This window comes from Cynocephalus volans, chromosome 3 (genome assembly GCF_027409185.1).
Source record: "Cynocephalus volans isolate mCynVol1 chromosome 3, mCynVol1.pri, whole genome shotgun sequence".
NCBI classification, from domain to species: domain Eukaryota; kingdom Metazoa; phylum Chordata; class Mammalia; order Dermoptera; family Cynocephalidae; genus Cynocephalus; species Cynocephalus volans.
This window is the reverse complement of record NC_084462.1, coordinates 155,466,282-155,494,176: the sequence shown is the minus strand read 5'-3', so window position 1 is coordinate 155,494,176 and position 27,895 is coordinate 155,466,282. Positions and strand designations below refer to the sequence as shown.

The 27,895-nt window shown below is 52.5% G+C and overlaps 1 protein-coding gene across 1 annotated transcript in view; it reads left to right on the top strand.

Moving 5' to 3' along the window:
- LTBP2 (latent transforming growth factor beta binding protein 2) overlaps positions 1-27,895 on the top strand; it is a 98,303-nt gene that overhangs the window by 66,071 nt on the left and 4,337 nt on the right. The window contains exons 10-29 of the mRNA XM_063092317.1: positions 667-741; positions 3,043-3,165; positions 5,138-5,302; positions 5,562-5,777; positions 6,914-6,933; positions 8,144-8,183; positions 9,059-9,160; positions 10,786-10,914; positions 11,656-11,784; positions 16,528-16,647; positions 21,157-21,276; positions 22,318-22,440; positions 22,678-22,803; positions 23,210-23,335; positions 24,167-24,289; positions 24,391-24,516; positions 24,955-25,077; positions 25,754-25,885; positions 26,179-26,304; positions 26,887-27,030. Coding sequence (XP_062948387.1) covers positions 667-741; positions 3,043-3,165; positions 5,138-5,302; positions 5,562-5,777; positions 6,914-6,933; positions 8,144-8,183; positions 9,059-9,160; positions 10,786-10,914; positions 11,656-11,784; positions 16,528-16,647; positions 21,157-21,276; positions 22,318-22,440; positions 22,678-22,803; positions 23,210-23,335; positions 24,167-24,289; positions 24,391-24,516; positions 24,955-25,077; positions 25,754-25,885; positions 26,179-26,304; positions 26,887-27,030 — 2,388 coding nt within the window. The remainder of the gene's footprint in view (positions 1-666; positions 742-3,042; positions 3,166-5,137; positions 5,303-5,561; positions 5,778-6,913; positions 6,934-8,143; positions 8,184-9,058; positions 9,161-10,785; positions 10,915-11,655; positions 11,785-16,527; positions 16,648-21,156; positions 21,277-22,317; positions 22,441-22,677; positions 22,804-23,209; positions 23,336-24,166; positions 24,290-24,390; positions 24,517-24,954; positions 25,078-25,753; positions 25,886-26,178; positions 26,305-26,886; positions 27,031-27,895) is intronic.

Genomic DNA, 27,895 nt, shown 5'->3' with positions numbered 1-27,895 from the left:
TGTACAACAGGATGTTTTAAAATATGTATACATTGTGGAGTGGCTAAATCAAGCTAATTAACATGTGCATTACCTCACATACGAGGGTACTTCAAAAAGTTCATGGAAAAATTGAATTAGAAGATAGTACAATCCTTGCATGAACTTTATGAAGACCACTCGTACTTCTTTTTTTGTGATTAGAACACTTAAAATCTACTCTCCTGGCAACTTTCAAGTATACAGTACGTTGTTATTAATTACAGTCACTGTGTTGTACAGTAGCTCTCTTGAACTTATTCCTCTGTCTAACTGAAACCTTGTACTCTTTGGCCAACATCTCCGACCCCCACCCCGTCCCCCGCAGCCCCTGGTAACTACCATTCTGCTCTCTATGTCTAAAAAGGGTATGCCTTTTTAGATGCCACATATAAGTGAGATCATATGGCATTTGTCTTTCTGTGCCTGGCTTATTTCACTTAGTATCAATTTAAATAAAAGCAGGGTGGGCTGAGAGGAGTCTGGGGAGAGCAAGGAGGCACAGTTGTCCAGGGCGATGGCCTGGGGGAGCTGGGGGCTCACAGCTGCTGAATGGAAGGACATCCAGACTGTGCCCACTTCCCAAAATGGGAGACAGAGGAGCCCAAGGGCCCTCCAGTGAGACCTTTCTGTATCTTCACTCCTCAGGCTCCCCAGTGATTGAAAATGGCCAGCTGGAGTGTCCCCAGGGGTACAAGAGACTGAACCTCACTCACTGCCAAGGTAAGGATGACCATGACCAGGGCTAGGCTTGGGGAAGGGGAGCAATGAGCTTGATGATGCAGGGCCACCACCAACCCCCCCAGATGGGAGGAGAATCTGTCACTGCCTGAGTGGTCTCACCTGTGCACCTCTAAGCCCTAGCTTGGGGGAGCTGTGAAGCCTGCTGGTTCCAGGGGCCTAAGGAAGTCGGGGTGACTTGCTTGTGAGTGATGGAGGTAGACAAGGGAGCTGGGCCCCTCTCCTTTTCCCCATTTCCACCCTTCGCCACCCAGACATGGGCCAGGAGCCTCTCTAGGGCTGTGTGGTGCTGTGTCTGAAGGTACCACCCCAGTCCCGCCACATCCACTCATCTCCTGGGCAGGTCTCCCTGGAACAGAAGGAATTTCAACTCCGGAATGGGAGATCAAGTCAGTCTGAACTAGTGGGAACTTCTGTGGACTTTTCCCAGCAAAGCACTTTTAGCTGCTCAGGCCTCCCTCCCACCTGCCACAATCTACAGCCAGGAAGGGAAAAGGGGAGGACACAGGCAGCCCAGATGGGGGACCTTAAAGCAAAGCCCTGCCCTGGCCTTGTTGCCTGGCTGAGGGGCTCTGTACCACCAGCTGAGGCCAGGGAGGAGGGGGGTCTGCATTGGAGAGCCCACACAGGGCCAAGGCCCAGGGGCACCTTGGCACAGAGGGTGGGAGGTGAGGCTCAGCCATGGCTTTGTCACTACTGGGAGTGAAGTGAGGATGGGCAGTGGGCCCAGGATGGCTGAGGGTCCAGAAGCCGTCACTGAGGGACAGCAGCTGCCACTGAGCAGATGCAGGCCCCGAGCAGGAGCCCTTCCTGACTGGGCCTAGCCGTAGGTGCAGTGTGAGCAGGGAAGTTCCTGCCAGTGAGAGGCTCCTGGTGCTGGCAGAGATAGGCTCCCTTTGGAGAGTGCTGATAACTAGACAAATAGTTGTCTCTATGGCTTGCTTTGGGTGAAGTTGGGTCTGAGACAGGGGAAAGACCCAGATGGCCTCCTAGGTACCCTCCCACCAGAGGTTTTTTTTCCAGGAGAGAGGAGTCTGAGGAAGCCCTAGGGGACAGGGCTGTCTCCTTGTGGGGTACCAGGCTGCAGAAGTGATTTCTAGCCCTGGATAAGAAAAGGTGCTGGGACGAGGCAAAAAGGGACAGGCCTCTGGCTCAGCCTAGCCTGGGGTCAGATTCCCTCCAGGGCAATGAGGGAGGGAAACTGACCCCAGGCCAAGGGCCTCATGCACAGTGGGTGTGGGGAGAACTCTGTACTTTTGCCCTTTGAGGGTACAGCAGGGCTGTTCATATCTAACTGTTCCCAGTGACCTCACCTCTTGGCAGACTTCCCAGTCTGGTACACTAAGGTTATTCTCAAAAATCTCAGATGAGTTCTCTGCCTTCCCTTAACTGAGCCCCCAGATACAGGATACCAAGGGGCTCTCACCCAGGAGGCCCTGCCCCTGAAACCTGCCCCTTCCCTTGTCTGTGGCCATGGTCTCCATGTCTGGGAAGGGACCTGCTCACCTCCACACATACAATCCACTGGTCTTGGGGGGATGTGTGTGGCCTGCCTGAGGCACGGGTGCTCCCAAGGATCTGGAGACGTGTCCTTCTAACCCTCTTCCTCCACCCAGCCTTGCACTGATCCCCACTCCTCCCTTCCCCAGTCCCTTTAGTACCTTCCCCAGCCTCTTGCCTACTCTTCCTTGCCAGGGTCCCTCCCTCCTCCAGATCACTGGGCCCTGCAGAGGTGTTTTAGGGGCTGAATAGGAGGGACTTGGCTGCCCATTTGCCACCATCCAACCCAAACAGTCCCCTTTCCCTGTTTCCTCTGTTTGCAGCCCAGCAAGCCACTTACTGGTTGAATGACTCTGGGCAAGTTACTCCCAGAGCCTCAGTTTCTTTGCCTATAAAATGTGGATACGTGGACTACTTGATAAAATTTTCTGTGAGAATTAAATGGGGTATCGTATGTTAAATACACAACACAGTATGTGGCATATATTAGGCACTCAATAAATGTTAGCTCTTAAGATTATGACCATTGTTACATGCCAGTTATTGGACCAAGTGGTTTGCATTTTTTATCTTATTTTACCCTTCTAACACTATCTGGTAGTTACTATCACTCTCCCCATTTTACGAATGAGGAAACAGGCAGAGAGAGAGATCACACTTGATAAATAGCAGGTCTTTGTTGTCATGTTATTTAAAGAAAGTATTGGAAGATCTCTGCCCAGCCCCTCCCCTCCATCAGGCCTCAGTAGGGTGGGCTCTTGGTCATCTCCTCCAACCCTGCAGATATCAATGAGTGCCTAACCTTGGGCCTGTGCAAGGATTCGGAGTGTGTGAACACCAGGGGCAGCTACCGGTGTACATGCAGACCTGGCCTCATGCTGGATCCATCGCGGAGCCGCTGTGTGTGTGAGTGCTGGCAGGGGCCAGGGGTGGGGACACTGGGAGGCAAGACGGGACCCTCCAGGTCCACAGGCCAGCCCCAGAGCAATAATTTTCCCCAAGCCTCATCACCCCATGGACAGGGCTGAGTGTCTGCTACTCAACCTAGAGATGGGCTCAATGTACAAAAACCGACTTGCCTGTCCTGCTGGAACAAAGATGGTCACTACTTCACTTTTTTTTTATTTTATAAAGATGACCGGTAAGGGGATCTTAACCCTTGCCTTGGTGTTGTCAGCACCACGCTCTCCAAGTGAGCTAACCGGCCATCCCTATATAGGGATCTAAACCTGTGGCCTTGGTGTTATCAGCACCACACTCTCCCAAGTGTGCCATGGGCTGGCCTGACTACTTCACTTTTTACTTTAGGCATTTCTTCTGGGGCTTTGCAGTTTGGGATTCCTATTTCTCATTTCTTCTGTGTTTTTCTGTAATCAATTCTGTCCCATATGGTGCCTTATTTACTTTGTGGGGGAGGGGTGGTCTACCTCTGCTGTAATGTCTGGCTGAGCCATGGTTGCCTCTTCTAGCACCTGAGCTTAGTAGCCTGGTCACTTAACTGTAATTGACCTTTCCTAAAGGGCTGTCCATAGCATTAATTAATGGGGTTGCTGCCCAGGGACTTCCCATAATCCCATGGTCCCTTGTGGTTCTGAATGTGCATGAACACATCAATGAACACATATGTGTCACGAGTCATGAGCATTAGCATTGTGTCTGAGTGTGTGCAGACAGCTCTGCTTCCAGTGACCTCTGTGGTTTCCAGCTGGGAGAGGCCCAGGCTGGCAGCCCCCCAGGTGGCAGAGCTGACAGCACAGCCCAGATGGGGCTTTCCTTGTGCAGGAAGGCCCAACAAGAGCTGAATAAAACCAGCCCTGACTGGCTTCTGGGAAGGATCAGCCCAGGTCTGTTTGGTCACCCCCACTCAGCAGAGCTTCCTGTGGCTGACCAGGCCCTCAGTCTGCAAACCGCCTGGTATTGGGTCTGGGAAGGCCATGGGGATGAGTAAGACACCAGTGCCACCCAGAGGGAGCATCCTTTGTAAAGAGAAAGACTGGACCCGGTGTCTCCAGGAGAGGAGACGGAAGGAGCCTTAGGAGGGGGCCACCCCAAGAATGAGGGCTCCAGACTAGGGAGGTCAGGCCACTGTCAAGAAATCTTCGTGGAGGCAGCTATATGTAATCGATCCTGAGGGCCTGCCCAGGACTTCCCCAGGATCATTCACTCCTCACCTCTGATTGTTGTCCTCTTCCCCCACCCCCTCATCCCTTTAGCGCCCAGGCAGCCCGCTAAGGGTATCAGTCTCTCCCAACCTGGCACGGCCTCCTTATCGTCCATTGAGATAATACACAAGAGACTATTCTGTAATACTTACTGTCAAAGTACAGAAAAGGGGACAACATGAGGTATTGTTATGACCTAAGCCCAGCATAGCTTGAACTCACTGGGATCATGGTATTCTGATTCACTGATTCCATGAATGTTTGATTCATTGATCCAGCTGTCCATTCATCGATTCAACAAGCATTTACTGAGCGTCCTCATACACCAGATGCTCTGGGTGGCAAAGATGACCAAGACAGGGTCCCTGTCCTCAGAGGTCCCCATCAGCTTCTGGTTCTCACCTCTCATCTCCCTCAGAGCACACTGTTCTTGCTCAGCCCCAGGCACATGTGGTACTCTCAGCAAACCCTTGTGAACTCAGTACCTGGAGACAAATGGCTCTGTCCTCACTTCCTACTCTCAGGGTCTTCACATGAGGGTGGGAGTCAAGGGTATACATTCCACTGGGGCTATTCCTCTTAAGGTTGTTATGAGTGTTTTCAGGGCCCCAGACTTCCAGACTGAGACGTGGGCCAGACCTGTCTGAGTGCCTGGGGCCAGCCACACCTCTCTCCCACTGGTAACTGCCCGTCCCCACGTGCCGTGTCTGTTGCAGCGGACAAAGCCATCTCCATGCAGCAGGGGCTGTGCTACCGGTCGCTGGGGCCTGGCACCTGCACCCTGCCTTTGGCCCAGCGCATCACCAAGCAGATATGCTGCTGCAGCCGTGTGGGCAAAGCATGGGGCAGCAAGTGTGAGAAATGCCCCCTGCCCGGCACAGGTAACCCCCATCACCATCCCAGCTCCAGCCACCAAGGTGTTTCCTCAAAGCCAGTTGCCATTTGCCCTGGCCTGGGTAGACCTCCCTTGAGCCAGAAGACTCTCAGCCTTCCCTCCTTGCTCTAGCCCTACCCTAACCTGGGGCTCCCTCCCTCCTTGCTGCCACAATTGTCTTGTCCCCCAAAGGGAGGGAAGGGTGGTCCTTGGTTTCCTGCAGGGACAGCATCACTCAGCTTGTCCTCTGGCTGTTGGCTTTGCAGAGGCCTTCAGGGAGATCTGTCCTGCCGGCCATGGCTACACCTACTCAAGCTCAGACATCCGCCTGTCCGTGAGGAAAGCCGAGGAGGAGGAACTGGCCAGGCCTTTGAGGGAGCAGTGGCAGATGAGCAGTGAGGCCCTGCCTGGGCCAGCAGAGAGGCAGCCGCTCCGGGCAGCCACGGACACCTGGCTCGAGGCCGGGACCATCCCTGACAAGGGTATTTGGGCTGGAGGAGATGTCTGAGGGATTCCCCTTTCCCTTAAGGTTACAGCACCTCAAAGAGGCATGGGGTGTGTATGCTGGGTCCCTGGGGATCCCATCTCTGGGGCATTAGGAAAGGGATCTTGGAGCAGCAGCACCCAGCCCTGGGAACCATCTCTCATAGCCTGACACGACAGGAAGTCCTCCCCCATTTCCTTTCCCCTATGCAGTGAAGAGGGACCCACATCCCAGGGAATTGCTTGTGGAGGTGGGAGAGGTCAACAGCAGCCCCACACCAGCTGATCAGGCCTCTCCACCCTCTGTCCCTGGCCACACAGCTTCTGGGGCTGGTGCTGGCTGCAGAACTGAAGTGTGGCAGGTGGATCCTGGGAGCTATACGCTTTTGATCCCCTGCCCTGGCCTGAGAGTCAGAGTGCTAACCCCAGCTCAACTGCCTTGGACCCAGGAGGCATGGGGCTGGAAAGAGACTGGGTTTGAGGTACCTCTGGCAGGTGCTCTGGAAGAGCATGGAGAAAGCATGCTCAGGCTACTGGCAACACTAAGTGCAGGAGGCCAGGAACATATTAGGACCAGGTGCACTATGTGATCACCAGAATTGCTCCAGGAGTCTGGAACAGACAGGGCAGCGATGACAGTACCCCAGTCATCATGGACACTGGACACTGGCCAAGCCAGGAGCAGCTCCTCTCCTTCCTAGAAGTTTTCCCCTGGCCCATAGGCAGGGGGCTGAGTGACCCAGTGTGCCTCAGAAGCATGGGAGGGAGGAGGTGGCAGTGCAAGGAGGTGGGTTACAGGATCAATGGGGTGGCCTGGCCCAGGATGGGGTGGGACTCCTGTCCCTGGAGGCCTTACAGGAAAGCAAGAAGCTTCCTCTCACCAAATGAGATGCTGAGCTTAACTGTCTTCAGATTCTCCCATCCTGGGAGTCTGGGATTTTGTGGTGGACATTCCCCACAGCAGGGTGATAGGGCAGAGGCAGGTAAGAGGAGTCCAAGCTCTCTCTGCTGCTGACCCTGCTGGGCACACAGTCAGGGGGTGCAGAAGTGAAGCAGCCCAGGCTGCTCATGGTGGAGGGGAGGAGGCAGCCAGACTCTCCCCTCTGAGCTCATGCTCTCACCTTTCCCTTCCCAGGTGACTCTCAGGCTGGCCAGGTGAGTGAGTCGTCCCACTAGGGAGCAGGAGCTGGTAGCCCCTGAGGCCCCAGAGCAGTGTCCCATGAGGGAGCAAAGGGAGAAGGATGGAGTGTATGTCAGACTTCACTTGGATAGATGATAAAGTGGGAGGGCTGAGCCAAAGACACAGTTTTACCCTAAAGGGAGTAACAACAGCAGCTCCTGTGTATGGAGCAGCTGCTGTGCAGGCGTCTCCCGTTCAGGATAGGCCAGGGATCCTTCAGAGAGGAAGCAGGAACATGTCCTGTTAGCCTTAGCTGTCACCCAAGCTTTAAGCACTGCATGTGAGGTCTAAAGCTGTTTCAGTTCATTCTGGATTTGGCATTTTCTGAGCCAGTTTAGCTTAAACCTCAAGGTCTTCTCTGTGAGTGGCTTGTGGGGAAGTAGAGGCACAGCTGTGAATAGCCTCAAACCACTTCACTGAGAAAGAGGCATCCTGCCCCCTTCCCTGGGCCCAAGAGTCCCCTGTAAAGAACTGGGTGTCCTCCTAGAAAAACATTCCAGAAGAGTGGATCTGCTTCTTCCTCTACCAGTCTGCCAATCCCTACTCTGTACCCTGCCCCTCCAACATGCATGCCTGCCTGTGCCTAAGTCCTGTTTCTCCAGTGGGCTGTTCTGTCCCTGGATCACCACATGCTGTCCCCAGACCAAAGCTCTCATTCTGTGTGCTCAGGGACCCAGCCCTGCTCCAGAGCCTCCTTCAGCCTCTGCTCATTCTCCTCCCGCCTCCACCTCTGCTTAGCTGCCTCTGTCTGTGGGATCTGGTGAGGGACAGCAGGTGTGGCCTTGTGTCCCAGCTTCACCACACTGGCCTGTGACCCTTGGTACTCTAATTAACCTTTAGAACTTCCATTACTCTGTCTGAGATGTAGGGATCGTAGCATTGACACCACACATGGTGCTGATTTTCCACCACGTGCTGACACTGAGTTGGTGCAGTCCATACATTGGCTCATTTAATCGTTACAACCCACCGTCATGAGATAGTTGAGAAGATTAATTAAGACCATGGATAAAAAATGCCTAGCAGAATACCCAGTGTATAGTAAGAGCTCATCAGTACCTGGAGTGGATGAAAAAGTGAATAAGTGAGTAGGTCAGGAAGCCAGTGGTGGGAGTGACTGTAGTGGAAGGAAGCACGCCCTGCAGGTGACACAGGAGCCCAAAGTGACCTTCTGTTTCCATGCAGGTCACGACCAGTGTTGCCCATGTCCCTGCCGGGGTCTCAGGTGAGTCCCTCTTCCTAGAGGCTTCCAGGGAAAAAAGAAGGGAAGGAAAAGGAGACCTCAGTCTAGTAGTGGAGTTACTATGTGTGAGCTGGCCATGGGGCTCACATCAGCGGAGGTCGTGAATGATGTGGCATGTGGGTGCTCTTTCCGGGAGCTCTCTACACCTAAGGGGCTGTGAGGTCACTGAGAGACCCCATGATGCTTTGCAAATATTTTCTGAGCCACAGAACTTCTTCTGAATTTCATGGTGCCACTGTGCACGTCAATCAGACCACAGAGGAAGCACCAGCTGACACAGGTAGTTGGTAGATCCATAGAGCTCTTTCCCCGGCGGGCCTTGCCTTACTTCCCTGAAATTGTTAGGGCTCTGCAGAGCCCCGCTTGCCAGTCACTGGTGTTTGGGTCTAGAAATCAGAAGGCCGAGCTTCAGCTTCCTGTGCCTGTAAAATGGACATTGATGCCTGTTTTGCTGCCTTTCAAGGCAAATAAGATGTTGATATTTGTGGCAGAGCTCTGTAAACTGTAAAACACTTGGCAAACAGATGGAAAAGAATGCTGAAGTGGGAGTCAGGACATCCAGGCTTCAGCTCTGCCTCCGACAAGCTGGCTGGCCTTGGACAAGGGGCCATTTCTGCTAGCCTCAGTCTCCTTGCCTGTGAAATGGAGGGTGAGACTGTATGCGCTCTAAGGCCTGTTAGAGCTCTCAGATTCTCTGACCCTAGATGGGGCCAGGTCAAGTTTCAGGAGTCTAGGAGGCACAAGAGTGACCCACGCTAGGCTCCACCCCTGATTCCTGGGAGTCTGAACAGCAAGGAGTGGGGAAGGGCCACTGCCAGCCACCTGTTCCCTTCTCTCCTCTGCAGCAGAGACCATAGGAAGACCAACGCCACCACTGCCTGGTCAGAGGATTCCAGAGATCCAGGAAGAAGAGCAAGTGACCCCTTCCACCGATGTGCTGGTGACCCTGGGCTCCCCAGGTAGCTACAGCCAGCCCTTTGAGGTTCTCTTTATCCTACCCTGTGAGCTGTGGCTGTCTAGAGCTGACTCCAGGGCAGGGGCATGAGTAGAATCCCTCCTTTGCCTCCCGGACCACATGAACAGTGTCCACTGCACTCCTGTCCAGGCTCTGGAGCCCTGGCCTCATCTTACAAAGAGCACAGGGTCCCCCTAGTGAAAACAGGAGCTCTGTCTGGAGCACTGCTCAAGCCCAGGAAGAGGGAAAAGAAGGGGTGCTTTGGGGGACTGTCTTACTCAGAGTCCTCCAGGGAAACTGGGGGTCTTCCAGGAGAAGCCAGGGGCCCTCTCAAGGAAGGGGAGCACATGGAGCAGGAGGCTCTGTGAGCCTGGCTCTTCCAGGCTGTTTACCCTGAGTCAGCAAAGTGCCCTGGCATCAGAAAACCTTCTGCCCACGGAGAGGGCTGATTTTGGGGAAGGAATACGGTTCTATTTCTCAAGGTTGTCTGAGAGCCTGCATTCCTCTCCCTCTGGTCAGCTACAATGATGGCGGACAGGGGGCGGGTGTGGGGGAGATGCCTGGCAAATCCACCTTGCTCTGGAATGTACCCTCCTCAAAGGCTCATTGTCTGAGAACTTGGTTCAAGGGACACAAGGCTGGTGTTGTCGCTGCTGCTCCCTGTGCACATGTGTGCTCTGATGCATGCCCTCTCCCACTATGTACCTACAAAGGACTTCCCAGCCCATTACCTTGGGTCTCCAGGGTGCTCAAAGCTGTAGGGACAGGGCAGGAGCCCTGGGCATGTGGGCTTCAGGCTAAGATGTCAGGACAGACACAGAGGCTGAAAGTGCCATTCATTCATTCATTTGGCACATTCTAAGTTTCAGGTACTTTTCTAGTATTAGGGATACAACTCAAAAAAGCCAGAATCTGCCTCTATACATCCTCAGCCCTGAGTCCCAGTGAGTCTGCCTCCAAACTGTTTCTCAATTCAGCACCTGTCTCCCGACTTTTCACCCCTTACTACCACCAAAGGCAGACTCATTTAAATTATTTCAACAGGTTTCTAGAGGCCCTGTGCTCCCCCGTACCAGTCCATCAGCCATCTTGCTGCCTGAGTGGCCTTTCTGAGTGGCTCTGATCCACTCCCACCTTCCATGACCCCCATGCTTACAGGCCAGTCTCAATGTGGCATTCAAGGCCCTGCTCAATCGGCCCCAGCCCACCTGTCCCATTTTCCCCTGGCAGTTTTCCTCGTGCACCCTACTTACCAGGTCTGTCCATCTGTCTAGTGGAAAATGGGCAGGAGTTGCCAGGGAGGGCTCTCACTGGACACTGTGGGTGAGAGCCAGGTCTGTATTCAGAGTGAGGTCAGGTTGGAGGCCTTAGGAGGAAGGCCGTTCCCTGGGAATATGAGTTACTAGACCCTATTAGGTCTCAGTCAGGGGGATGCACTACTGCGAGCTCCAACCTGGTAGGGCTAAGGGCCCAAGTGGAGGTCTCATGGGCTCTTATAGAAGGTCATGCTATGCATGGATATGGTAGGGCCTGGCTAAGGTGGGCAGACTTCTGAGGCCCCTATATCCCGGCTCCACCCTCTCCCACCCCCACCCTGCCATAACCTCTGCTTTGCTCTGTCTCCCATAGGAATTGATAGATGTGCTGCTGGAGCCACCAACATCTGTGGCCCTGGAACCTGCGTGAACCTCCCAGAAGGATACAAATGTGTCTGCAGCCCCGGCTACCGGCTGCACCCCAGCCAAGCCTACTGCACAGGTATTTGCTCTGGCATCCAGGGCTTCCAGGGTGGCTGGGGTCAATGGGAGCAGAGTCTGGGGGATTGTGTCAAGACCAGGCAGCAGAAGGTGCAGGTAGTGCTGTGCGGTGGATGAGTTTAGGAGGAGTGCAGTACCTGTGCACTAAGCTAGCCTGAGGCTTTGGGGGAAGACCAGTCTCTGTGAGCACCGTCTGATGAGTCTCCAGGGCTCCGGGAGAGTGGGGAGCCACCCAGTGCATCCCGGCCAGTGCCTGGCAGCCTTCCACTCTGAGATTAGCGCACCATTCAAACTGGCCACTTTGCTGCCTGCAGAGCAGACTGAGGTCTACCCCAGTTGTAAAAGTCTCCATCAGGGTCATCCCTGGAGGAGATATTTGGGAACAAGATAAAATCATCGGGTGCCTCATTCCTCCTCCCCCCAACCCCAATATTTGTATACAAGGGAGAAACATCGACTGTGGTCTTGCAGGAGAAAGAAAGTGATTGTGGGACCACTGAGGAGGGAGACAAGGGGTGGGGCGGAGGTGCTGGCAGTCACCCCAGGCTGCTAGTGCCTGATTGAGCCCAATTGGCCAAGCTTGTGCTTTCCAGCCTTAGAGATTTTCATCTCCCCTCCTCTGCTCCCTCCCCCCGTCCTTGCCACACAGCACCATCCCCTGTCCAGCCCTTATTGTGGGCAGGTTAGGCAAAGAAAGGCACACTGGCCTCCCTGACCTCCCTCCCTGCCTCCCTCCCATCAGACGACAACGAGTGTCTGAGGGACCCCTGCGCGGGAAGAGGGCGCTGTGTCAACCATGTGGGCTCCTACTCCTGCTTCTGCTACCCTGGCTACACACTGGCCACCTCAGGGGCCACACAGGAGTGCCAAGGTAAGCCAAGCCTGCCCTCGCCCTGCAATGGACACAAGCACCACAGTCTATTGGGGGTGGAAGAGAAACCAGGTATTCACAGCCCCTAGCCACAGTGCTGCAGCGTGGGGTCTGTGGGAGCTGTGGGAAGAAACCAGGAATCTGGCCTGGAACCGGGAGGAAGGTGGCCCTACTCTGAGATCCAAAAGGCAGAACATTTGTAAAGGCTCCAAGTAATTGTGGCTGGAGCCAAGAGTGAAGGGTGGGGGGTTCAGGGGATATGGCTGGAGATGGGGACTAAAAGTCAGGTCCCCAAACTCTGAGTGACAAGGACCTGCTTTCATTTTGGGGAAGGAGGGTGACCCATGAGGATGCTGAGTTGGGACTCCTGGCAGACTGGGGAGCAGATGTGCCTTTGAGAGAGGAGCACATGTCCTCAGCAGCTTGAAGACACCTGCCAGGCTTTCAGCCTCCCTGGGAAGGTCTGGCCCACTGGGGACCCTTGGTAAACACACTTCCAGTGCAAACTCTTTAATAATACACAACACTCCACATACATTTTTATGAATGAGTTCTCAGAGAATATAATGCAACTCTTCCCAAGCAGTGCCTTAAGATTCATAACCCAGTTGGAGATCCTTCACCTTGAAAACAGCACCGCCTGTTCTTGGGGCTCATATTGCTGGTTCTGGCCAGGGCAGCCCAGCACTCACTCATGGTCAGAGAAACTGTGTATCCTCCCATTGCAGGATTCCTCAGGTTCTAATCCCCCAAGGATCTGGTCTGCAGAAACTGTAGCCATCCAGGTGCTCTCACTTGATTATGGTGGAAGGAAGTTGTATTAGCCTGTTAATGTTGCTTATAACAAAATACCTGAAACTGGGTGATTTATAGAGAAAACAAAATTTATTGCTTACAGTTCCTGAGGCTGGGAAGTCCTAAGTCCATCTGGTGGTGGTGACAGTGACCCAGGGGTCTCACATTGCAAGATGGTGGAAGCAGAGAGGGCAGAGAGAAAAAGACAGACTCTCCTCTTCTTTTAAAGCCCTCAGAACCACGCCCCTGACCACCATTTTTAATCCATTCACTACTGCACGGTCCTACAATCCAATCACCTCTTTAAGGCTCCACCTTTCAATTACCATAATAGGATTTCCCAACCTCTTAACAATCACAGTCAGGGCTAAGTTTCTAATACATAAAACTTGGGGGACACAATTTAGGCTTCAGTGAGTTTTGGGGGGATGTAATTCAATCCACTACAGAGGTAGAGGAGACAGACCACCTAACTTGATGGAAGAGTGGGAAAAGCGTGTGCATCATTCACTGCATGCCTGCGTGCCAGGCAGCGTGCTAAGCTCCGAGGATACTGAGATGAGTGAGATGTGAATGGTGACAGTGTGGGATGCAGATGAGGAAGCAGCTGGTTCTGTAGAGAATTTGGGAAGTATTCCCTTAGGGGAGTGCTTGAGCTGGGGCCCAATAATAATCGCTACCATTTAACGGGCACTTACATGTCAGCATTGTCCTAAGCACTTGATTATATAAAGTTCACCATCCCAAACCCCTTGCAGTAGAAATCCTTACCCCCATTTTATAATGTAGCAAATTGTGGCTCAGAGAGGTGAATTGAAAAGCCCAGGGATCTCCCACCTAGCTATGGCAGAGGTGGAAACAGAATCAAAGTCACTCCAGCTCTAAAGCATGGTTTACTTCCAACGACATACTCCCTCACACACAGGACATTGGACACCACTGTGCAGCATGAATGAGAATGGAGGCAGCAAAAGGTATTGCACGTAAAGGGAGCCATTTTTGCAGAGGCCAGAGCAGTGAGCAGGCCTGGCAGGCACTGGGAATGATGATGAATTCAGTGTGACTGGAACGTGGGGCACATGGAGGAAGTGGCAGGAGTTGAGGCCAGTTTGTGAAGTGTCTTCAGTGCCAGGCTGAAGTGCTTGGATGTCATCCCGCGGGCAGTGGCAGCCAGGAGAGGTTTGTAAGAAGAAGGGTGGTGATTTGGTCAGCTGACATTCAGGGAGGTGACTCCGGCAGCTGTGTTCAGAGCATGCTGGAGAAACCAGGAGAGAGGTGGGGCGCAGGGGGCCTCTCCAGACTTCAGCAGCCTAGGCAGGTGTTGTGGGCCAGAGGTGCTGCTCTCTACGACCTGGTCCAGGGAGCTGGCCCTGATGAGCAGTGGCTGCTGCAGAGAATGGTGTCGCCAGGAGTGGCCCAGACAGGGGTTCATGTGTGCCAACCTTGTCAGCTGGGGAACAGGGGGTGGGGTCGAGGTCAGCTGTAAGTGCTTTTCCCAGTGGGGCCTGGCTGCCACTTTAATAGGGCTTCTCCAGGATAACACCCATTTTCTAAATTTTGTAGTCTCATAAGGTGACATCTCATTATTTCAATGATTTAGTGTAATATTTGTTTTTATTTATAAATTATTTAAATAATTTATACAGTGAATATACATCATTCCAATTTATATTATATAAGTTAATACAAATGTAAATAATACAAATTATTTACATATTAAATATTTGAGTAAATATTTTTTAAAGATATTTACTAGTAAGTGTAGGCATCTCTTCATATATTTGAGCCTTTGGGTTTCCTCATCTGTAAATTGCTTGTTCCTGCCTTCTGCTCAGTTTTCCAGTGATGGTTGCTATTTTTTCTTAAGGCTTTTTAGGAGTTCCCTATATGTTCTAGATACTTGGCTGGGTTTAGATATTGTGATTCTCCCATTTTGTCCTCTGTCCATTAACCTTATCCACATGTCCTTCTTTGAACAGGAATCCTTACTTTTGATGTATTGAAATTCACCTTTTTGCCTTATTTTTTACACTTTGAAGGCTTTATTTAAGAAGTCCTTTTCTACCCTTAAGTCACAAAGATATTCTCCTACACTTTTATTAAGGCTTATAGTTTTGCCTTTTACAGTATGCTTTAATCCATCTGGCATCCATCTTTCTATGGGTGTTAGGAACCTGGATTTTTTCTACTTCCATTTCCATTTCTCTCCATAGAGCCATTCAGTTTTCCTAGCACTATCAGTCATCCTGGCCCTGCCGGTTTGTGGGTGCTTCATCAAGTTCCCACACATCACTCCGCACAGAAGTTCCCTTTTCTCTTCCATTGGGACTAGAGCTCCTCAAAGTGAGGACCAGCTACTTCAGAATTGCCTGGAGAGTCATTACAGGTCAGGTCCTGGGCCCACTCAGAACAGCTGGGTCAGAATCTCTGGATGTGGGCCTAGGGGTATGCATTTTACACCTTCTGCCAGTGACTCTGTGTGCACCAGAGTTTTCTGAAGTATTGCTCAGATGAAAACACTGCCTGTAAGCAACTGACAATTATTCAGTGCCTTCAGTAAACATGTATTGGGGTTCTGTGCCGGGCATGAAGAGACTGAGATCATGAGGCACTTCCCAGCAGTCAGGAACAAGCAAGCAAGTAAATGAACAGTTGTGCTAATGGCAGGGTTCTGAGGGAACCCTGGGAAGGAGCACATGGGTTGGAGGAGAGAGGTCGGCCGTGCTGAGAGATGAATAGGAAACAGTCAAGCTGGTGGATAGAAAGCCACTCCAGGCAAGGGAACAGCTCATGCAGAAAGCAGGTCCTGTGTGGCCAAGGCTAGGAGGGGTGTGGGAGGCAAGAGACGAGGGTAGGGAGGTGGGCAGGGGCCAAGACATGAAAGATCTCACATGCCAGGCTGAGGAGCTTGGATTTAACAGGTAGGTTTAATTCTAAAATAATAATAATAGCAGCTAACATTTCTTCATTGCCTACCTTATGCCAGCCAGGCTCTATGCTAAGCCCTTTGCCTGGATTATCTCATTTAATCTGCACAGGAACTCTATGAAGTATCTGAAGCAGTGCTGGGGGTGAGGTGGGGCAAAGGTGAGGTCTCAGTTAATGTGACTGTAGAGCCAGGGAATAGGGAGTGGCCACAAGGACCCAGAGTTGATGCACTGAACAGTCCTTGAAACTGGAATAGGAATCTGCTGGCCATTGACGTGAGGAAAGACACTCCAAGTAGTGGCATTTGTGTAAACAAAGGCCTGGAAGTTGGGCCAGTGGAAATCTGCTGTAGCAGAGGCTATACCCAGGGGCACATGCAAATTAGTGATGACAGTAAGGCTGGGGCCAGGTGGCAAAGGCCTTGTGAGCCAGGCTGCAACCAGGACTGGAGGTAGTGGTGAGCCCTGGTGGGGTTTAAGCAGGGGAGTGGCATGACCAAGTTTGGGCTTTAGAGCCATCACAGGGCACCAGTATGCTTTGGGACAATGACATAAACCACACCCTGCAGAATGGTTGCCTACAATGCAGTCTCTCACTGGCTGCTTAACTCCTAACCTTTATGAAGGTCCTTAAGAAGACCTCTAGAAGCAGACCCAAGGGGGATATATTGGGGCCAGGAGCAATGGTGGGACTTTGTTGGCCTCCTCAGATCATGCCACACAGACTGCCACTTGACCTCAAGACCAGCTCTCACATCAGGGTGAGGAGACAACTCTCAGGACCCCTCTGGATCCCAAAAGTAGCCTCCCCTGGGAGGAAGAAACTCAGGGATTAGTAGGGGCTGAGCTAGATCAGTCTCAGACCTGGCCTAGGAGCCTTCCAGCCAGTCATGGCTGCAGAAAGGATGCCTTTCCCATCTGGGCCTCAGCATGGGCATCCTTGTCCTCGGCCTCTGGAAGGGATGCCCCATGACTCCCTCCAGGGCTGGTTCCAACTCAGGACTCTTCTGTGTGTTTGCAGATATAGACGAGTGTCAGCAGCCAGATGTGTGCAGCGGGGGGCAATGCACTAATACTGAGGGTTCGTACCATTGCGAGTGTGATCAGGGCTACATCCTGGTCAGCAAAGGACACTGCCAAGGTAAGCAATGGGATGAAGGGAGGTAGCCTGCTGTCCTATCATCTCCTACTCCCTCTCCATGCACTGCCCACCACCAACTCCTTTCCAGCTATTCCCCAACTGGGCCCCTCCGTGCTGAGCCTGCGCCTATGGACAGAGACATGTGTGCAAATTCCTGAGCCCTTCCATCCCCTCCTTAATATCGTGGCATCATCTGCCCCTGCAGCAGGAGAGCACAAATAACTTTATCTACATGACACCGTGGGAACATCTCCTTCATATGCCTCTGCCCCTTCACCTTGAAAAATGTGCTCTCCTTGTGTGGCCGAAGAAGAGTTGGTCTATCTGGGAGTCTTGGCATTCTTGCTAAAGTTTGTTAGACTGTGAGCTCCTGAGAGCTGGACCATATCCCGAGACACCCCATGCATGGACACCTGATAAGTTTCCAACAAATGCTAGTTGAATGAATGAATGAATGAGACACCCCAGATCCTTCTTCCCTGTCCCAGGCCCAGCCAAAAGTTGGCTGTGATGTTGCTAACTGATCTCTTCACAAACCCTCCCCAGTGGCTTGAGCCTGTCATTATCTTACCAGCTTTGAAAATCCCCTGCAACTCTTCCACTACCACCTCCCTGCCAGACTGGGGTGTAAAATGCTTGCTGGATGCCTAGGTCATGTTCTGTCCGCACTGGCAGAGACAGGAATAAATGAGGGTAAATCAAGGCTGTCTCTGGGAAAAACCCTACCCTGGGTCTGAGCTTAGGCTCAGATTCCTCCCAGCCTATAGATTTCCCTGGCCAGGAGTTGCCTGGTTTCAGAGGGCCCTGCAGGTGATAGATGAGCTTGTGTACCTTGTGAAGGGAGAGCCCTCCTTCCCAATGCCACTACCGTGGGAGCACAGTCTAGAGTCCTAGAGGGCCTCAGCAAAGGGAGAGGTAGCTGCAGGTGTAGCACAGACAACTCTGTCTGCACCTCTGTGTGTCACCTTCTCCTCTCAATGCCTCCCTCTTGGTGCTCTCCCTTTAAAATTCAGGCCTACTCATGATTGAAGCCAGAACCCACCCCCCTTGTCCTTATTAGCATGAGGGACACAGACAGCCTGACATTCTGCAGGAGAATAGAGAGTGAAGGCACCCACCTTTGATGAGTTTGTCCCAGGTGGCTATGCTAGGTCCGTGACAGATGACCTTGTTTAAGCATCATAACATTATGAATCTGATATTAGATTTTATTAAAAAGAAAAGCAAAACTAAAGGAAATGAACCAAGATAATACGAGAACATTAAAAACTTCAGATTTATACTAACCAGTCCATCTTAAGGGCACAGGCTCTGGTGCAGACAAGCTGGGGTTTGGCTCTTGTCTCGATGTCTGAAAGTGAAAACCATAATGCCCATCTCGAAAGTTCTTGTGAGGACTGAATAAGCTAATGTATACAAAGTGCTCCACCCTGTCTCTGGCATGTATAGACCCTCAGTAAATAAGGGGAAACATTACTATCAGAGAGCCCTGTTATCTTTAGTGTCCAGACTCCCCCCACACCCTGGGCCACTCCTCTAGATCGTGTCCTTCCCTTCCAGAGAAAAGGTTCTAGACACACACCTCGCCTGGGAGGTCAGGCTGTTCCTGGCCCAGGGCAGACACACTGAGTCTGTTGAAAGAAAGAATGATGTAGCCTGCACACTTCTCCAGTTTTCCATCAGTAACCGCAGACCCGGCCCATCACCCTGGGAGCCCAGTCAATTTCCTCTCTCTCTTTCTTCTTTCTCCAACTGAGAAACCACTCTCTCCACTGAAACTCAAAGTCTCTGGTAAAAGGCTGAGTGGTCTGGACAGAAGCCCATCCGACAGTCTCAATGGCATTTCCGTCATAGCAGGACTCCAGGTTCCCATGTACAGAGGGTAGATTCCTCTGCAGATTGCCGGGGTCTTTGCTATCCCCCACCCATATCCAAGATCACCTGAGCTTCTGGTTCCCTGACTGCATGCCCTCCCCACCCCGACCCTGTCCTCTCACAAGGAACAGAGGTGGATGCCTTTACATTTCCTCATTCAAAGACTGACCCCTGCTAAGAGAAGCTCCAGGATCCTCCCAGTGTACCGACAGCAGGTTGGCAAGCTGATTCCTGGAGTGACTGTTTCCATGGGTCCTTTGGAGTCTCTTTAGCAGCCTTATACCAAGAGGATGATGGGTGAAGTTTAGGCACATTGTCCCATTCTTTGGTCAGCAAACATTTGTTGAGTGCCAGCCGTGTGCCAGCCATGGGCTGGGAATACTCGTACAGCAATAAATAAGACATCTCCTGCCCCTAACAACCAGAGCATTACAACCTACCGAAACATACCATAACCTTAAATTAAAATTTAAACCCTAGACTAGGCAGAAAAATCTACACCCAGTGACTGGCTCCAGGGCAGGCACTAAGAGATTTCTGGAACAGCCTTAGGATATATGGTGATGAAATTCACTTCATCCAGAATCTTCGTCCAGCTCCTTTGGATTGGCTTGGCTAGGGGCTCAGTTATATCCACCCCCATTCAGGAGAGCCCTTCCCTAACTCAGGTGAAGACTGAGGGGCTGCTTTGATCTTCTGCCCTCTCTCCTGCTTGCTGCGAGACCTCTCAGCTATGATCATCACTGGCCAGGGCTCCAATCTGAGGAGGGAAGCCAGCTGGGATGTGCCAGAATAGGCTAGATTATGCTGCATTACCAACCAACCACAATCACAAACAAATGTCTTCTAAATGCCCAGCATAAGACACTTCATGCACCACCTCTAACAGATGTGCCCTTCATGTTTGGGATAGGACAGACCTCAGGGCCCTTTACTCCTGGTAAACTGAATCTCCTTCACACATTGCCTCATCTCTGTGAGAGAGGTCTAAAGATTTCATTTCTTTCTCGGCATGGACTCAGGAGAATCCTCACCTCGAGCTCTTTCTCTTGGTCCCTGAAGTCTCACATCCCTGAAGCAGGGATTATTTATTCCTAGTCCTCCTTCAGGTACCTCAGCCAAGGCCAGCAGGCCATGGTGCTGGCTGGTCCTGGGTGGCCAAAGTTGGTGGTCCTAGATCTATCTCTTCATTCTCTGTCTCTGCCTCATTTTATCTCTGTCTATACAGAAACTCTTAGAATAGTTTAGCCTGGTGTCACCACAACCCAACTAGAGGTCCTTGGTTTCCAGAGATGAGCCTTGCCTCAGTGTCCCCACAATTACCTGGGAGTTGTGGGTATCTTCTTGCAGATACCCACCTGAATAACCACCTGTTCTGTATTTCTCTTCTGGACCCTCAGGATGAAGTTTTGGCCTTGACAATCCCAGTCTCCAGGAACAAAGGGCTTTGATGTGTCCTGACTTCTGGAGATCAAACAATCTCAGGGGGACTCATTTTCACCCTCCCAATTAGGGTCCACGTTCTGTTCTGCAATGGCAGCTGCTAGCTTTAGTCCCTTTGCAGAAAGCTTGTGTTCTGACCCTTGGCCTGCCTCTTGCATTTCCCCCATGGATGCTGAGTAGGTCTTCCTCCTGGAAGTAGGGCCTCTGAATCTGCATGAGCTGGTAGACTTCATCCAAGAGAATGACTGTTAATCATTTAGGAAGAATAAATCCTCCTGTTTCATCTGGAGGATGGCCTATCAGTCTTTCCCGAATAGAGACCAGGAGCCTTGATCTTGGGCCAGAGTCCCTGTGACTTCCCTAACTCAGTCCCCTGGGTGCCTTGGATGATGGACTCCCTGGTATGCCAGGTCACATAGGGAAGAACCCTGCCCTCAGCTCCTGGGGGAAAGATCTCCCTCTTTCTTGTTGTCACTCTCCTTCCCAAGGTCCCCTCTCCCTTGCCTGTCCAGTTGGTGCTCAGGCTCATTCTTTCTAGCTGACTTTCCTGGATCTCAGCAGAGTGTGTGCTGGGAGCTCTACAGGATTCTTGGCTAGAGGAAAGGTCTGACACTTCTCCAGCAGAGAAGGCTTGCCAGCCTCTACCCTTTGGTCTGCACTCAGCCTCAGGGCTGGTCATGGCCATATCCAGGATTCTGGGTTCATCCTTGGCCCTCATTTTCTGGTGTTGGGAAGCCCACTTTGCCTTCACTGCCCCTCTGGTGATCTACTCTGGGGCCTCTGGCAGTAATCCAACTAGTTGCTGTGCTAAGCATGTCCAATCCTGGTAAAGATCACCACTTATAAGGATTAGTTCTCTAAGAGGGATATGAAGGCCCATCCCAAACAGCTCAGCTCACAAAGTAGAGCTCTGACCTTCCCACAGTAGTGGCAACCACAGTCTATTGCTCCCACCCAGGGAGTCTCCCTTTCTGATTTTTAAATTCTTCCATCTCTCTTTTGTTCAGGACAGTGGGTGGGAGGCAGAGTTAGGGACACAGGACAAGTCTCACTTTTTCCTAGTTTTCATTTGCACAGAAACTGACATCCCTCTCCCTAACCAAGGGCAGGGTCAAGGATTTGCTATGTCATAGACCTACCCATGTGCTGTAGTTCCCAGGAATGACCAAGGGAGCGGCTGTTGTTTTACAGATATCAATGAATGCCATCATCCTGGTACCTGCCCTGATGGGAGATGCATCAACTCCCCTGGCTCCTACACTTGCGTGGCCTGTGAGGAGGGTTACCGAGGCCAGAGCGGGAACTGTGTGGGTAAGGGCTTCTTACCAAGGCAATAGAGGGCCACTTGGCCTTGGGACCTCTACACACAGACAGGCAGGGAAAGAGGTGGGCAGAGGAAAGTGGCTTGGAGGCTATTGTCCTCCACAGTCCAGCTGTGTTCTCAGATGACACTGGGCTATCTCATGATGGGCGTGCTTCAGTTACTGGTGTTCTACCCTCTGAATCAGCTAGGGTGGGGGCCTCTTCTGCTCCTTGGCCATATCTGTTCTGGAGCTATAGCCCAAGGTCCTGGAAACTTCTGTGGCTGGATCCTGTGGGTGGAGTGAGGACCCTAAGGGTCTTAGGATGAGGCTGACTGCTAGTGAGAGCATGAGACTGACTGCTGGTGAGAGCCGGCAGCCAGGCCCTTCTGCAGTTCCCAGGAAGGTGGGGTCTTCTGCTCACCTGCAGCTCAACAGCAATGTCTAAACAGCACTGCCTCGCTGGACAGTGGTTGCTTTCTCCCTCTACAGGGGCTGCAAGTCAGCAGTAGGACGGCTCTTTCCCTCAGCCCCCGCAGGAAGAGGGCCCTGGGTGCAGAATGCCAAGAGGGACTGAGTTTTGAATAAATGCTTTGAGGCTCTGGAGAGGGCAGACATTTCCCAGGCCCTCGAGACTGCCACTCAGCCACCCAGGCTTGGCCTGGCCTCTCTCCATGCCGTCCACCTACCTATCAAAGCTGCTTGTTGGTACGGGAACATAGGTTGTTTGGTTGGCAGGTAGGAGGCTAGAGAGTTTCAGACCTATAATGAGGTGGGCCAAACCAGCCCAGGGCTGAGGGACCTGGTCCCCTTTTCTAGGACATATGCAGCAGGCTGTATGTTACTAGATAGGGCTAAAATCAGATTAGGGAGAAGGACACTCTGCCCTGCCTGCTGGAATGAGGGAGCATGGCCTCATGGCCTCCCCAGGGTAGCCTTCAACCCCTCTGAAGGCTGATTCCCTGGACTCAGAATTGGGAATCTCTAAGCCTATCACTGGGGGCTGCATGGAGAGGAGGCCAGCCCGCCATCTTGGACTTCTCTCCCACAGATGTGAATGAGTGTCTGACCCCAGGGGTCTGTGCCCATGGAAAGTGCATCAACCTGGAAGGCTCCTTTAGATGCTCTTGTGAGCAGGGCTATGAGGTCACTTTAGATGAGAAAGGCTGCCAAGGTACAGTGATGCTGAAGAATCCTTCCTCCACAGGCAAATCCAGCCTGTGGCTCCTCCCCTCTGCACACACTCCCCTCACCCCCTTTCACCCCTGGTCCTACATTCTTAATGACATTGACCCAACACATCCCTGCCAAGACCTGTCCTTTCCCCTACCCCTGCCCACCTGTCAGTCTCTGGATGTTCTGGCATGTCTGTTCTGCAGAATCCCACACAGAACTAAATGTCCTGTTTCAGATGTGGACGAGTGTGCCAGCCGGGCCTCGTGCCCCACAGGCCTCTGTCTCAACACCGAGGGCTCCTTCACTTGCTCGGCCTGTGAGAGCGGGTACTGGGTGAATGAAAACGGCACTGCCTGTGAAGGTAACCTGGGGAGGGCATGGAAGATGGGGACCAAGGATATGGGCCTTTTTATCTCTTGAAGAACATTCTCCATTTGTCCTCCAGCTTAGGCTTGTTGCTAAGGGGCTTCAGGTTAGGCTAGAGGACCCTATAAATGGACATGGCCCCAAGGAGAGGTAAGGACAGGAAGGAAAGGGAGTCAGAGAGACAAGAGGAAGCTGAGGGTAGACTACCCCTGGAGCTTTCTACGGAGGGGGTGTTAGGATTGCCTTATAGAAGGCCCACAGCCAAGGCCCACCCTCCCGCAGGGGCCTAGAGACTGTCCTACAAGCTCAGAGGAGGAGGCCAGGGGTGTGGTGAGGTTCTTCCATCACTGGGTGGAGGTACCCTCCCAGGTCCCTGGGCGACTGGCTGTCTATCTGCCCAGACCTGGATGAGTGTGCCTTTCCGGGAGTCTGCCCCTCAGGAGTCTGCACCAACACTGTCGGCTCCTTCTCCTGCAAGGACTGTGATGGGGGCTACCGGCCCAGCCCCCTGGGCCACACCTGTGAAGGTAAGAGCACACCCCACCCCCGCTCCGTGGGAAAGAGCACAGATGGGATGCAGGAGACTAATCTGTCACTGTTCAAGAAGGGAATGAACAAGGGCCCCTCTGTCCACCTTGGATGGTGGGCTATCTGGGGACACCTATTCTCACTCCTCCCCCAAACAGAAGTTAGAGAGACGACTGCAGATGTGGGCCTAGTGGGCCAATGAGCTGCTGGCTTACCAGCTTCAGTGTACGTTAGCATCACTGAGGAAGTTTGTTCAACATGCATCTTCCTGGGCCTTGTCCTGGAACTTGTCCTACACCTACTAACCAGACTCTGGAGGGGGCCCTGGAATCTGTTTCCTAACAGGTTCCCCAAGTGTTTCTCATAAGGGTGGGTACTGGGAACATATTTTGGAAAACATTGGTCTGTACCAGGCAATCTGCAGACCAACTTTCAGAATCTAGTTTGTTACCTTCGCAGGTTCTCTGTATCTGTTTCCTCGGTTTACTTCTCATTTGTTTTCCCATTTCTTCTCAGTAAAATCTAAGCCATCTCAGCCACAAAAAGGGCAGTGGCGTTGCCCCTAGGCCAGGGTTGCTGGGCACTGTGAGGCAGTGGAGAAGCCCAGCCAGAGGCAGGGGGCTGCCGGGGCTGGGGCAGAAGTGGAAGGAGCTGCAGAGTCAGCCTGCTCCCCCAGGGCTCCCTCACCAGCTCCTCCCAGTTGGGCTGCTTTATGATGGGATGATGGCCCTATGCGTCCATCTGCAGGCAGGTGATAGGTCCTCTGGAGACCTCCCTCTTGGTTCCTGTCCTTGGGAGATGCTGCCATCTGCTGCCTTCCTCTCCTGCAGATGTGGATGAATGTGAAGACCCTCAGAGCAGCTGCCTGGGAGGCGAGTGCAAGAACATGGCAGGCTCCTACCAGTGCCTCTGTCCCCAGGGCTTCCAGCTGGCCAACGGCACTGTGTGTGAGGGTGAGTGGCCCAGGTCGCCCCACTGGAGACTGGGAGCAGTGAGTATGTGGGGAGGTGGGGACAACCCCAGGAGACACCCACTGCCCATCTCTTCCCTACAGACGTGGACGAGTGCCTGGGGGAGGAGTACTGTGCACCCCGCGGCGAGTGTCTCAACAGCCAAGGGTCCTTCTTCTGTCTCTGCGCACCGGGCTTTGCCAGCACAGAGGGAGGCACCAGCTGTGAGGGTGAGGAGCCAGCATGGCCATGTCTGCTAGCCAGCAGCAGGGGCTCTAGAGGCTAGTCTAGAGTCCATGTTAATACTAGAACAGAAATAAAATGTTCCTGGTGCCCCCAGTGATAAGAGAGAAGGCGGGAGTGATGGGAGGGAGCCAGGTGTTCAGGAAGGCCTCTCTCCATGATGTCCACGGCAGGCACACACCCTCTCCAAACCCTTTTGAATGTCACTCTTCTGCCCTTGACAAAGTCTGAGTTCCAGGGCCCCTCCCCCCAGCCTAGCCTCTGGCTTCCAGCTCTGGACTCCCCTTCAAATCTTCCGTCTCTTTCCTAGCCTGAGCCACTTCCTGGCCCTCCTATGGGCTACTCAGGGCCCAGAGGAAGCTGCACAGGGCCTTAATAGGAAAGGGACCCATTGCTGGGTCTGCTGACAGCCATCTCCATTCTAGATGTAGATGAGTGTGCAGCCACAGACCGGTGTCTGAGAGGGCAATGTGTCAACACTGACGGCTCCTTCAACTGCCAGTGTGAGACTGGCTTCCAGCCCTCCCCAGAGAGCGGGGAGTGTGTGGGTAAGGGCTCCAGAGAAGGCACACAGGGCTCTGCCCCACGTCTGCCCACCTCCACCCCCACCTGGTCCTCAGCTCCCGTGAAGCAGGGTGCTTTCCACAGATTAATCATCCAATGGATAATGCATGTATCGAGCCTCTGCTGGCTTAGGGACTGTCCAAGGATGACAAAATGAACACAGTCCTAATCTTTGTGCTGGCAGAGCGCACAATCTAGTTTTAAAGGCCAAATGGATTCAATAGGCGGTTTATTAAACACCTGCTACCTTCAATGTCATCTGCTAGGACAAATAGACGGTTATAATCTTGAACTTAAGCAAGGGAGACAGATATGAAGACAACTCTCTGTGGTACACTACAGTGGAGGTTTCATATAAAGAGAAGTATGAAGTTCTCTGCCAGTGGGGATGGGAGGCGGGGGTTGGAGAAAAAGGAATGTCACAGAAGGCTAAGAGCTCAGTGCTTCCTAAATAGTACACAGTTCTCTTCCGAGATGCTCAGCCCTGCTAGGTCAGGGGAAATTATCCTGAACTTGACATGCTGGGGTTGAGATGAGCACAGTAATTTGGAACAGATCAAGGACCCCAGAGATTATGGGACATGACCCTGTAGTGCCAGCGATGTAGGACCAGAGCAGTAACCTGGCCACCTCTGTCCCCTCTTGTGTCTCTGAGAATAGATATCAATGAGTGTGAGGACCACGGAGACCCGGTGTGTGGAGCCTGGCGGTGTGAGAACAGCCCTGGCTCCTTTCGATGTGTCACAGGCTGCCAGACCGGCTTCCACATGGCCCCTACTGGAGACTGCATTGGTGAGCAGGGAGGGGGAGTTAGACGGGGGAGGGCTGAGGACACTTATGTTTCATGTATCGAGCTAGAAACTATTTTCTCCTGAGGACCCTATTTGTATAGCTGTTCGAAGTTTGTATATTTCCCATACAGAAGAACTTACACAAAAATTGAATTGTTAATATTAGCATTTTCTTATCCTGTGTTTAGAGGTTGCTTTTTGCAGATTTTGGTATGAATAGACCAAATACATAAGTATTCCCATTAAACAAGGAGAGAACACACACACCCTACACTGGTCCCCACTGCCCCACAGACATAGATGAGTGTGCCAACGACACCATGTGTGGGAGCCACGGCTTCTGTGACAACACCGACGGCTCCTTCCGCTGCCTCTGTGACCAGGGCTTCGAGACCTCGCCCTCAGGCTGGGACTGTATTGGTGAGAAGCCTGCGGGCTCCCAAGGTCTGGGCCAGGGAAGGCCCTGGGCTCTTCTTTTCATCTCCGCAGATCCTGACTGTCCTGGATGGAGGCCCTAGGGCCATCCTCCTGAAATGTTCATGGTCCCATGGCTCCATAATAGGTCCCCATAGAGTGGACAAGGGAGGCTTCAAGGAAGAGGGAGATTTCAACTTCACCCTCCAGCTGGCACCTGGGTCAGGCTGGCAGGGAAAGTATGGCCACATTCTGCCATCAGGGGAGCAAGCACATTAGGGAAGGTATCACCCTTCTCCTGAGACCTCAGGGTCTCAAGAGACAGGATGTCTAGAGAATGTGCAGCAGGGATAATCCTTCTTTGTCCAGTTTAGTGACCCTTTTCTCCACTCCTTCCCTCTCTTCCTTCCCATACCCTCTGCCCATCTGTTCCAGCTAATTCATACCAACTTTTGCTTCTTCCCCAAAGGCCTAGTCTGTTTCTTTTGGGGGGATGAGATGAGGACCGGCCTGATTGGGCTGGACTCAGGGGCAGGGGGCATGGGCTGCCTCTTTCTCCACCCACAAGCCTGTCCTCATGCCTGGCAGATGTGAACGAGTGTGAGCTCATGCTGGCAGTGTGTGGGGCTGCACTCTGTGAGAATGTGGAGGGCTCCTTCCTGTGCCTCTGTGCCAGTGACCATGAGGAGTACGACACGCAAGAGGGGCACTGCCGCCCACGGGTGGCTGGAGGTAAGGCCTGCGAGACTCATAGGATCCCCCTTCCTTCCTGTCATTATCCATGATGACTCTATGGCTTACAAAGTGCATCTACTCCTGTAGGGAGAAGCGCAGCATAGGAAGAGGCAGGTTAGGAATGGAGCTTGGAGGGGTGAGGAGCCTGAGAGTGCCACATATATCAGGACAAGAGGGGGCCTATTCCAGACCAGGCCATGTCCAGAAGGTTACAGGGCTGTGACGACTCTAGAGGAGGCTCAGAAAGCTCTGATGCTGACTCACGGTGGCCCCAGGGACCTCAGATTGAGCTTTGGAGGGACCCTCAACCCATCCAACCCCTGGGAGTCTTTTGGTTGAGGGAGGACTTGATGCTGAGCTAAGCTGGACTCCCCTTTTCCCACTTCCTACTCCACCACAGAGCTGCTGGGTTCGGCCTCTCACCACAGGCTGGACTAGGACCGAGCTGGCCTTCACTGACTTGGGGAAAAGCAAGGCGACATAGAACAAGGAAGAGCGGGAGGGGCTGGGGAGTACGTCAAGCAGAATGGACCAGAGGGCTGCCCATATGGTATGCCAGGGACTGGGGCCAGCCCTCCATAGGGAAGGAAGGCAGGGTGGTATACTGGAAAGAGCAGGGGCTTTAGCATCAGAGGAACTGAGGCCAAATCTCTGCTTTACCTCTTAATAACTGCATGGCTATAGCAAGTCATCTAGCTTCTCGAAGCTCAATTTCTTCATCTGTAAAAGGGAGATGATGATGATAATAATAATAATAATACCCACCTCATAGGGTTGTTGGGAGCATCAAATGAGGTAGTATAGGTAATAGTATTTTGTATACTGTAAAGTGCCACATAAATGTTAAATTTAAAAAATAAAC